Genomic DNA, 12,612 nt, shown 5'->3' with positions numbered 1-12,612 from the left:
ATGATATCGTAAGAACAGACAGAAAAAAACCAACCTGTTTCCCTTCCAAAAAACAAACGAACAACCCCCCCCCCCCTCCACGCACAAAACAAAACAAAACAAAACAAAAAAATCAACAAGAAAAGGATTTTTTTTTTTTTTTAACAGAAGTCACAAAATGAAAACTAGGGAGAAACAACAAACAACATGGCCCTCTTTTGTGTGTAGTGTATTAAGCTACTGATTACATTACTTTGGAACAGGACTGCAGTAGTGAGACACAAAGACTGTTCCTCCTCAGTGCGTTGACATTTCTGCATTTTCTCTAAAATCACAATACAGTAACAGACAGATTTGTTTTACAGTTTTCTTGGCCTTATTTCTGACTGCTGTCTTACTGTAAGTGTAGAAATTGTGCTCTTGAATAGCTGGAATGCCAGGATAAATTTTTAATGCATTCGTGCACATAGTAACACTTTTTGAGGGTGCATTTTACACAGATGGCACTGTGTGCACATCTTTGAGCAACAGCCTTCATGATCTCTTTGTGTATGTGCTTCCAAAATACGGCCTTTTCCAGATGTAAAATATTTTTTTCGTCCAGTTCTCTTTTTTTTTATATATTGTACATCATGCTCCCCTACCCTGGAAAGGAAAGAAAATAAAAGAAAAATAACAAAATGAGAAACCCTAAACAGCACCATCGAGAACAGGTATCACGTTTATATACTGGATGCGGTGGGATGTTAGTGTCCCTAAGAAATGCTAGTAATTAGAAAAGAAATGGCCAGGTCACGATTCATAAAAGTTGCACTGAAAAATGTAAACACTCAGTATTACATGGCATAAATATCTCAATACAATTTAAACTTCATTTATGGAAGGTAATATATTAACCTGAGATTTGCTATTCAGAATAATTTAGCTAAAGGGATATGATTCAAGGAAAAGAAGGAAGGAAGAGCAAAGAGGCAAAAGTAGATCTCTATTGCAGATTTCTTTTGGTTATTATATTTCATGTGGCCACCAGTAAACTGATACCTGATTGATTTTTCTGTTGTATATTGATCAACCAGTTCTCTGAGCCATGTTCACAGGTATGTTGATAAATGATGGTGGTGGGGAATTTGATAAAATACATAAGGCATTACCATTGAATTGATTTTCATTTTATGCGAACGTTCACATGAAATATCAGAAAGCCTCTTCATACTGTTGATTACTAACAAATTGAATTTGTTTTTGATGATATGCTTAGATTGTATGACAGAGGAGGTTTTATAGAATAAGTAGAATAAGTTGATGGGCCAGGAAGACTTTTCTTACTCTTTTAAAATTTCTCATGAATTTCTTTGGAGTGACAAATCTGGTGCTAAGGACACTTTGGGTACTTGCTTGTATTTCTGATCTGCCAGTTACTGGACACTGTGAAAGACAAAAAGCGTTAACCTGTTCCAGTTTTTAAAATTCTGAATTACTAGCCTTTTTAAATTTGTTATTTCTCTTTGTCAGTTAGTTTTGTTGCTTCACAATTTGAAACCAGTTGCAAGTATCACTTTGTTATCCTTTTTTTTTTTTTTTTTTTTAACCCTTTAATTTGCTGTACAGCCTTACACAGAGAGCCTGTATGAACTCCTGTGGCTTACGCCATTAGAGAAAGGAAAAGTGTGCTACAGTAATTGAATTGTGTGGTAGATTTTCCTTAAGCTTATATTTCAGGGAACTAGCTGATTTAGTGACAAGCTAGCTTTTCTTTTTTTGCAGGTTTGGTACTTGGAAAGTTAGTAACTAATGGACAAGGCTACAGTCAGAAAACGAATGTGCATTAATGCTGTCATCAGGAAAAAAAGTACAAATTTGTGAAAGCTGAGAGTTACTTATTTCTGCAGGGACATTTAGGACTTTTGTACCCCAGTTCATACCCCGCCATTTAATTATTTTACCTCTGTTAAAATGTATTATGTGTGTTGGCTATTATGTAAAACAAATTAATACATGTTTGCCTAATGTTCAGTACAGCAGAAAAAAAGCTGTTACAGGAGATTATTGTTGTTTTCACCTGAATCATTATCAAAAAGTGACAGGTTGCCATTAACATAGAAATATTTTATTGGCATAACTGAAACAGTCGCCATTTAACATAACATAGTCTGCTATGTTACACACATTGTAAAGCAGGCAGTACCAAAGTCTCCTGGCAAAACAAAATGAGTGCTACATTTTCACATTAGATTTTTTTTTTTTTTTCCCCACAAGGGAAATTTATTCTTTCTGGTGGTGATAAATTGACCAAATCCTCCAGTTGATTCAAACAGTAACTTTGAGTATTCCTTAATAAATGCAGATTTCCTTTAAAGCTATTTGCTCCAAACTAAAAAGATTACCAATTGTTTATCTGTGGCATTTGCACTGAAATTATTAACTAGGGTATTGGCTGTGCATTGATTTGTAACATCTCTGCTTTGAACTGTTTATCTGTGATCTAGCTAGTTGACTGTTCAAAAGACAGTATCTGTAAGAATGGAGCTGAATGAAAAACTGTAATTCTTGGCACAAATTAAATCTTTCGCATAAGCTAATATTCAGAAAACATTGCTTTGGGCACTTTTTAGACTTAAGGATTCTTTGATTTATTAAAAGCTTGCTTGTTTTAAGAGAGTTTTTCATGAAGTTATATAATATTTTAGATATATTTGGATTTTGGATGTGGAATTTAGAAAGAAAACAGTAAATGTTCTATTTCCTAGCCATAGAAGGGCAGAAAACAGGTTTATTTATGCCCTGTTTAGGGCCAAGTCATATTTCAGCTAAGGGAATAAAACTGCAGACTTCAGCTCTTCTCTTTTGGCAAAGCAAGTGGTAAGGAAAATTGAATTTCCTCTTTTCTAGCATTGAAAATATGTTTTTTTTTTTCTTGGTAGTTTCTATCTGCTTTAATTCATCAACTTTCTAAGCAGCTCTGTCTTCAGAAGGCGCAAATAGGTTACAAAAGACTGAGCAAAGGCTTGTGGGGATTGTATTGTGTGACGTTCTCTTTTACTGAAGGAGAATCTTCTCTTATATTTAAGAACTCTTACCCAGACTGTTGTTACCGACTGCTGAAAAACTAGTAAGAATAAATGGTGGGGAAAACAACAAACCACGTACTGGCCCTCACTTCACCCCACCAAAGAAAAAGCAGATGTGGAGAAGTCTCAATTTTCCCTTCCCCTTTTGTAGCCCATTTGTTGGAAAAAGAAGCCTCCTTGAATTTTAGTCTGAGGAATGAAAAGATAGCAAAAAGGGAAGCTGTTGTACATTTTTTGAGAAGGGAATGTTATGAAGAAAGTAATAAATGTTTTGGATGTTCACTGCCATTTAAGAGATGAGACCCAGAATGAAGATAAAGAAAATGATTGTTATGTGTATTTCGTCCAAGGAATGATACATACTAATTAAAGTAAAAGCTGATTTTTGAAGGCGAGTTATTCCTCATTACGCAGTATTTAAAAAAATGTGTGAAAAGTAGTTATTATGTTTAAGATAACTGAGAAGAAAAAAAAAATAAGCTGACAGGTGGTAGCAAGTGTTCTGATGAATTTTATGACCAAATCTGTAAAAAGAACTTGATGATACTGATAGCTCTGTTTCAGAAATTTATAGAGCCCAGATATGTCATGTTTAGCCCTTGCCCTTTTTGGGTGAAAGTTCCTCCTGTATTTTCTCTGTATCGCATTATCAGAAAGTGATTCAGGATGGATGGAACATGAGGGTCTAGTTCAACCTCCTACTTATAGCTGGGGCATAAGGGCAGAGATTTCATGGCCTTTCTGAGCATCTGTTTGTTGTTCTTGTGGACCTCATTATTTTCACAGTTTTGTTAGTAGTTTTTTTTCTCTTTTTCTGATCTTCTCCTGTTTCATTTCAGCTATTATGCCATTCATTAGCCTTACATCTCAGTAAAGATGGGAAAGACCAGAGTCAGTTAATCTATTAATGCCAATGTACTTTCCTGACTAGAATTTCTAATTAGCATAGGAGATGAGGCATGTATGCTTATTTAATAATTTTTTCTCAGGATCTGCTGGAGAATGTTGTGTCAGGTATAAATGTACCTGGTGCTATTTGGGGTAGTTAGTTCTGCAGTATAAGTCAAAGTGCTACTTGCTATAGAGGAGGAAATGGGGGATATTTATCAGTCACCATATTTGTGATCAGATATAAGAAATAGAAATGTACCGTAAGAATTGTGTTGTGAGTATCATAACATTAGCAGAAAAGTCCTTCTATGTGACTGAGACAAAAAGAAAGGAAAAGGTGTTACAGTTCAGTGCTACCTAATATAGATGAGATGGCCTTATAGGCAGTGTTTTCAGGACTTGCCACGATTTAGAAGTCAAATAAAGATTGAAAGAGTTTATTCTGTTGCTCTTTGAGAAGCTGGGGTTTTTGATGATGTTTTCTTGGGAAGGGAAATTACAGCTTTAGTTAATTTTTATTGAATGTTCCTTATAGTTATTTTGGTGAAAACAAACCATTTTAAGAGAGATAGATTATTAATATAGTTACCCAGGTTAATAGTCTGAATAAAAGAGGCTGTTCACTTGCTTGAGTGCTAGATTTCTTTTACTACCTTACTCCTTCTGCTTTCATGTCCTGCTACAGTTTTCAGTTCATTTTTCTGTCTTGTCCTAGAAAATCAGCATCATGTTATAGTGTACTAATACATGAAAAATGTTCTCTTTCCCCCTGTATTGTCGTGAATAATTGGAGTATGAAACATTTCCTTTAAGTTTTAGAATCAAAATTGATCTAAGTATTTTCAGCCACTTTTATAGCTAAAGGAGGGAGAAGAGCACTTCTGAGACCTATTTCAACTGAACAAATTTATAAAAAAAGATGAGGTGAATTGCCCCTTGAATATATCTTTTCTCTCAGATGACCTATGAAAGGTGTATTTAAGATGAGAAGGCCAAATGATGATGTGGGGGAAGAGTTATATTGAGTTCATTTCAGCACTGCATGTTTCTTCAGAGAAGTTTCCCTGATCTTGTAGACCTAGGGAAAAGAGGACTGTGTGGTTAAAGAAATGACCCCTACCCAGCTGTGAATGCTTATGTTTTGTTGTTTTTTTTGTTTTTTTTTTTTTTAGCTCTCTTTATTTCTTGCCTATCCTATGCTTTTTATCTACTTTTTATATGTCTTTTCTTTATTGATTTTTTGTTTTTCCCTATGCATACAGGCTGTATGCTTTTGCAATGTACTTCTTGGCTTCAGAGACCCTGGAGCCTGATTCATGGAAGGCTGTAGGAAGGCAGAAGCTAATGTGCTGAGATTTTGACAGTTCTTCCTTTATTTCCAGGATATTTTGGAATAAATCAGGATGCTGAGTGGGAAACTAACCATCCAGGAATTTCTCTGTAGGCTGAATTTTGTGCCCAGAAAGTGAGAATAAAAACTGAAATATAAGCTGTTAGCATCTTAAACCATCCGCATCTTACTGAGATGATGTTAAAATGAAAGATGTAAAGAAAGAAAACTCTGGAAAGCATTAATGTTGTTGTAAGATTCTCACTCGTACAGAGTGAGAAGTTTTTGGTAATATGAAACCTTCTTTAGCCAATCAAGCTGATCGCTTTAGTATGCCAGCTCTTTAATTAATAGGCACAGTCTTTAAGAAATATTTTTATTTTTAAGGATTTTCTTGTGGGTTTTTTTGCTTTTTAGTTTGTTTGATTTTGTTTGTTTGTTTTGTTTTTAGTTTTCCAGAGTGTGTAAGCTAGTGATTTGGAATCATTTTATGCATATGTGAATGAAAGCAAACTTCAATGAGAGGCTGCCAACTCAATCAGTATTTTGCTCACCCTAAGGTAAAATCTGGAAAAAGAAAAGCAAATTTAAGTTAGTATTTCCTCTGAACAAAAATGAAGATAATGTGTCATACTACCAGATGAAGTATCTGAAAATGTACAAAGTAAAAGGACTCGGCGTAAAATTATTACTCTCTCCCTTCAAAGGTCATCTGCAGTGATTCATGCATATAATGACAGATCCTGAAGAACTTTCAGTAACTTTAAGGGGAGCCATCTACTCTTTCGTCTGCCCACATTCATCTTCATGTTCCATCACTGGGTTTAGTCAGTCCAGTCATGCTTAGATTTGCCCTTCGTAAGTCAATACTGTTTGTTCCTAATCATCTTCTGTCCTTCACTGGCCTAGAAATGCCTTCCATGAGGCTTTTTTACTTTGTTTTCCCAGGAACTGAGGTGGGTGCCTCAGGAAACTACCTAGATCTTCCTTCTCCCTTTTCTTTTTTTTTTTTTTTGAAGTTGTATGTAACAATTTACCTTTATTTACATTTGAGATTTCAGCTGTGAGGGTTTTGTATGTGCTGTGCATTTTTTTAATGCATGAGTAAATTGGATTTGTGCAGCATGTTTCTCAGTATGACTCTTGGTCTGAGGCAGAATGAATGTTGACAGCTAGATTAGCAACAAATAATGTCAAAAAATATCATGTAGTTTTAATTTTAGCAGGTAGAATATATTTAGTGAATACAGTCAGAGAAGAGAATACATTTTTTTTTCCCTTTTTCTGAGTAATTTTTCTACACTCTTATTTGTTTTAAATTCCTTCATTGGAGTTGGCAGGGACTTGCAACATTAGGTGGTGACCGGTGATCTCATTTGAACAATGACTAGAATATAGATACTGTGTTAAAACTTTTAGAAGAAGTCCAAGTGCCAAGAAAATTTGTTAAATAAAATTGCAGATGCGGTCGTAGTGTTTTCTCTGGATGTCTGTGTGTAGGAAAGTGGTGGGAATTAAAAGAAACAGCTTTGTTTTTATGCAAATACAAGAAGAATAGGAATGCCCTGAACTGAATTATATTTTTTTGTTTAAAGTTTCTTTGCTTGCTATTTTCTTATGGCAGCAGTTGGTAAAAGATAGGGATCTTTTTGGGTTTAAGTATCACTTATTAGTTTGTACATCCAATTTTATTGTTTAGGCCTTGCAGCCTGTATATGTACTGTTTCCCATCTTTTCTTCAAGAGACAAAACAGAGTCGTTAAGAATATGCACAGACAGAACGAGCAGGGCTGACAAAGTTACTACAACTAAACTTTTCTTTTTGTACTGATCTTAAAGAATGGGGAGATGTTTCTGAATGGGTTTGGAGAGTTCCATATTCACAGAAGCATTCTGTGATGCAGCAGTTTCATAAACTGAACTAGAGTTTGTAATTTTGTTAGAGACAGAATCCCAAGATACACGTCTGATGCAGTTTGTAATTCAGGATTACCTGTTGGTATGTTTTGTCTGTTTGCTATCATGGTTTAGCAATTTATTTTGTAAAGTAAAATGCAATTCAGTGCTAATAATACAAAATAGTAATAATCTGAGTTTACAATAAATTTATGTATTCTGAATTATGTTTTATGGTTTAATGCAAGAGAAGTTTCGTAGTGGTGCTTCTGAAGATATGATACGACTAATACCTTCCCATCCTGTCTTTCTAATGTACAGAAGTCTCTGAGAGACAACAGTTCTTAGGTTTATGTAGAAAGAGAAATTCAATAACAAAACCAATACAGAAACTTTCAAGTGTTTAAGCTTTAAATCTGCAAACATATTCTGATTTTGTATTTTATCCTTTATACTGTAAGTTTTATTTTATGTTTATATTACTTTGTCCATCCCCTAAAAATAGAATATGCCCTTTGCTGATACAAACTGGAATTGTAGCATAGTACATACTCATTCTTTCTGTAACCCATGATGCTCCTGCTAATGTTCTCTAGCTTGATCAGCATTCCTCCTCAGGTCTGCCACCCTTTGGTTTTATGGCCTGTTTTTCTTATTTTAATGCCTGTTTGTTTTTATTTTTCTTCTCTGTTGTCCTTCCTGCTGATGTTCTTTTTTTTTTCCCCCATTGCTATATATTTATCAAAAACTGATTTGTTGATCAGAAATACAACTTTACTGTTGCTACTGGAAAAGCTGATGTTCGGCAAAGCAGAAGCATTGTAATCTCTTCTAGAAAAGAAGTTGTATAACTTTTCAAATATAAACAACATTGTTTGCTTGGCACCCTTCTGAATCAATCTGCGCTTTTGTTTTCAGCTGTGTGAACCCACTGCTTGCTTCTATCAGCTTTTAAGAAGCTATTTCTTAGTTCTGCTCCCCCCGGTCAGGTTTTTATTCATTTTAAAGTGCTCACATTATGCATGGGTAACTTGGAAATGCTAGTATGTCATGCTCCTGTTGTACTTATGTGCATTCTAACAATTTTTCTGGCTGATGTATATTGACATCAAATTCCCTCCTGTCAGGTCATAATGTCGCATAGACCTGAGTCAAATAGCAAAGACAAGTTCAAGATAAGTGTCCCTTTCGAGCATTCCACAGTTTTCAAAGTGTGTCAGAAATCTTGATTTGATTTTTGTCTCAGCATATGGCAACTAAATCCACTAAAAAAAAAAGAAGTCAAAAAGAACACAGTGAAAACAGCTTTGCAGTTCTGAAATGTCTCTGTAGGACGTGATTGCCAGATGGAAATGTTTGATTTCTAAGGAAGATGGAATCAGCTTGCTTCAACCCCTATCCATTGCAAAGACACTGCTGGATACCTCTTTGTTTAACTACATAACTAATACTTCTTCAGCTCCCATTTGCAAGTTTGTATTACGTAATCAAATGTTGATGAGGCTCTGTAAACATTAAATATTTATTATACTCAGAAGATAGTAATTGCTCTGATATATGTTGTTTTCTTACAGTCTTATGAAAAAAATAGTGATGTTTTATTGCATCTTTAATCCCTTTTATGGGGTAATTTGAGGATGCTTATTTTTTTGTGTAAGCTTTTGACTAAGAACATCATCTTTAAATCCTCTAGTGTCTCATACAGGAACTGGCATCTAAAAGCAGGGATTTCGTGACTTTCTTAAGTTCTATGTCATACATATATTTTACATTGGTTAACATCTCCCTGTCCTTAAAAATCATGTTTAGCTTTATACTAGTATACTAGGAGTGTAGTATTTAGAATGTATAGGTATTTACACGGGAGGAAAAGCACTGTAATGTGTATATAATTTGATTATTAAGGTAAAAATTAATAGCTTATAGCTATGCTGTGTCAAATCATTTAGATCGAGTTGGCAATAAACCAGTTGCCACAGTGTACAAAAGATGAAGAAAAAGACATTTCTTCATTTTTTAAATGTGGTTTATGTTTGTGAAGTGATAATGAATTCTAATGAGGGAAATTCTAGTAAGAGAGTTTTGTAGGAATGAAAGCTTAATATGGGAATGACAGAGTTGGTTGAAGAGAGGATATTGTGAGGCGAGAGAACTTAATGAAATAATGTAGATGTATAGGCAGGCTGGTGATGCTATCTGTTGATAACTGATTAATTAAGAAGCATATTTATACACTAATATTATATAAAATATGCATAGTAACACAGTAAGTCACAAGAAGTATTGGTATAAAAATGTACTACAACCTGTTACAGCAAATAACCAGCGTGCATTTTATAATAACGTAGCATATTGCACTAATCCAACATATGATTTTAATACTAGCCAAACATATTTCTCTATTAACATAAGATTTATCATAAAGATCCTAACATGCAGGTTTAAAGAAATTACTTGTTGGGGTTATTATTTTTTGTCAGTGATTAATCTTTTATAGAACCTTTTATCACCATAGTTTTGAGAGAGTCAATAATAAGTAACAGTGATAATCCCTTTCAGATTCTAATTCATACTACAAATATTCATGATTTATGTAAGACTTTATGGGCTTGATGTATTTTAACATTTCATAACTGAGTATTTTATTGTTGTCCATAGGACAGTATGAGAGTACCTCCAATTTCCATCAATCATTATGTTTAAGGATTTCATAGAGTTCAGTTTAGGTGTCATGTTTTAAGTTTGTTATCCAAGCCTGTGTTGGCCAATGTGTTTCCACTGGAAGAAAAATAAAACACGGTTCAATGTCTAGAATGTATCCGATGGCGTAAAAGACATGCAATCTAAAAATGAATGTTGTTTCATTTGCAGAAAGCCATATTCTTGAGGATGTAAACAAGTGTATAATTGCATTGAGAGAGCAAAATGCTGATGACTTAGATCGTGCAGCAGGTGCGATCCGAGGGCGTGCTTCAAGAGTAGCCCATATTGTTTCGGGTGAGATGGACAATTATGAGCCAGGGGCTTACACTGAAAGAGTGATGAAGAATGTTCAGTATTTAACCAAGAGTGGTAAGTCTCATTTCTAAACTATGTTTCCAATTTCTTAAGTAGTATAAGCATTCTTTTGTGCGCTACATTTAAAAGAAACTCTGTGATTTTCTAATCTAAGCATTAATTATGCACTTACGTTTCATTGTGTGGTGTGTTATCTCCTTTCAGAATGATGTCCAATTAAGATGATACCATACAGTTTGAAAATATGTTTTAAAAAAGAAATTACTTTTTTTTATATAAGGATTTCAACATTCGGAAGATCTGCGCTAGAGATTTTACATCGACGCAATTAGCAATATCTGGAAACTTTCAAGTGATGAGGCAGCAGCTTTCTGCTGTGTTTTATTGGCCTCACTGCTTCTGCTTTAGATAGATAAAAGGCAAGCTTACAGGGAAGGAGAATTTTTGTATTTGTGTAAGCCTACCACTTTAAAGATTATTGAATTAAACATCATCAGATATTTTCACATTTGCTATGCAAATATGGAATTTTGGGAAATGTTTAGCAGCGTCCACTTCCTTTTTTATATTTAAAAGAGAATATTCTACATTGGAATATCTTCATGTTGGGAGCAGGGTTGTAAATGTCTCAGTCTGTAAATAATTTCTGGTGTTCATGTAAACATTGTAAGTCTGAGTATGATACAGAGGCATGAAAAAGATCAGTTGAGATGGAATATATATCAGTTGTGCCTGTATATATGCTACCTTTTGTGAAAGACCATCTAGCCAGTCTGAAATGTAATTTCTCTCAAGGAGAAAATAAGAGGAACTGTCAGTCATTTCTAATTAATGGTTTTTCTACTTGGCCTTCAAAGGGCATTTCAAAGCCATGAGGCTGTGTGGGTGTGAATGGGATTGGTATTAATACTATTTGTGTATTTGAACACTAAATTTTTGGCCTTCTGTAGTGTATATCCTCAATCAAAAATAAAATCTATCTATTCAGGTCCCAGTTTTCTTTAGTTGGAAGTCTTAACAGTGAGGTAGTTATTGCCATTAAAATTCCATTAAGAAGTTTTCTTGCAAGTGTGTGCATCTCTAGAATGTGGGATCCAGCTTCGTGAAAGAGTATTCAGCTGTATGTATACATACTCAATGCAGGCAGTAGTTTAAACAAGCATTGTGTATCTTAATTTTGCAAATGCAAAGGTGGTAGAGATGCAAGCTGGATTTTGACATGTTTAGTGTTGGACGTGTTAATATTGGTACCTCTCCATCATTCCTAATTGCTGGCAGTGATTAGAGTGAAATATGCAGATATTTCCATTTTAGCGTGAGAATAATTGTTTAAAATATTTAGTGTATTTCTTTTACTACCTTCCAGAGAGTAATTAATAATAAATAATTTATCTTATGACATCTATCTGATGATATAGTAAAAAGGCCCTTTTTTTTTTTTTTTTTTTTTTTTTTTGAAAGTAATGCCTACAGCTTTCTTTCATTGCAGAGTATAATGATGTGTGTGCATATTCTTTCTACACATCTATGTCTGTATTCATACATTTATGAAGTATTCTGGTTATTTAGATCTAAGATTCATGTGAATAAAGGGAAAAGAGTAAAGATAAATACTTTAACAATCTTAAGGAACTAGTGGAAGTATCATACTCTGAATCACTGGAGCTTTGAGTCCGCTTGTTTTTATGCCAGCAGTGCTGAGGGCTGCCCATTTTCCACAGCTTATTTTAGACAGAACTATGAAATACCTTGTGTAATTCACTTATGTATAGAGCTTAACTTTAAGTTTAGGAATACTTATGAAACTACTTTTGAAATAAAAAACAAATGTAACCATTCTCACACAGTAGGTCAGCTGTAGGCATTGTTCTGAAACATCCATCATTTGTTTTACCACTCAAAAACACCATTTTGTGTGCTGAGACACAAAATACTGAGCTGCTCCATCTGAAGTGTGACTGAACATGAATCAAGACAGTTTAATATGTGAGACAGAACAATAATAGATGCCAAATGTGAAGCTATACGTGGATTTGAAGATTTCTTCCTGCCTCAGAAAATATGTATGTCATTCCAAAAGCAAGGCCTCTTATTTATTTCTGGTGAAACTACAACAGGTACAAAGAGCAAAGTAACAATTTGATAGAGAAAATTCTCAGCTGTAAAATGCTGTTTTTTAACATAAATACCACCATTAGCTGTTTTCACTACAGATGTTTTTTATGTGGTTCATCATCTGGTTAAGTACAAGTGTACAAGTTTTTAGACATTTCTTAATCAGGGAAGACCTCGTGTCTTACAGTTCTGTGACATACTTTATGAGGCTTGAGGAACTTTCAGTTGAGTATTACTTATTCACAATTATTTGAGATAACACTTGGGTACTAAGGAAAGGAAATTTTTGGCCCCATTGTCTTCTGCACAGGACTG

The 12,612-nt window shown here is 34.3% G+C and overlaps 1 protein-coding gene across 1 annotated transcript in view; it reads left to right on the top strand.

Moving 5' to 3' along the window:
• The window catches only part of CTNNA3 (catenin alpha 3), a gene marked incomplete at both ends in the record, with an annotated part of 396,193 nt that overhangs the window by 281,547 nt on the left and 102,034 nt on the right, over positions 1-12,612 (top strand). The window contains one exon of the mRNA XM_079535369.1: positions 10,036-10,236. Coding sequence (XP_079391495.1) covers positions 10,036-10,236 — 201 coding nt within the window. The remainder of the gene's footprint in view (positions 1-10,035; positions 10,237-12,612) is intronic.

The sequence above is a fragment of the Tetrao urogallus genome (assembly GCF_951394365.1).
Source record: "Tetrao urogallus genome assembly, chromosome: 5".
NCBI classification, from domain to species: domain Eukaryota; kingdom Metazoa; phylum Chordata; class Aves; order Galliformes; family Phasianidae; genus Tetrao; species Tetrao urogallus.
Note: the sequence above shows the minus strand (reverse complement) of the source record. Positions and strands in the feature narration are given on the sequence as shown.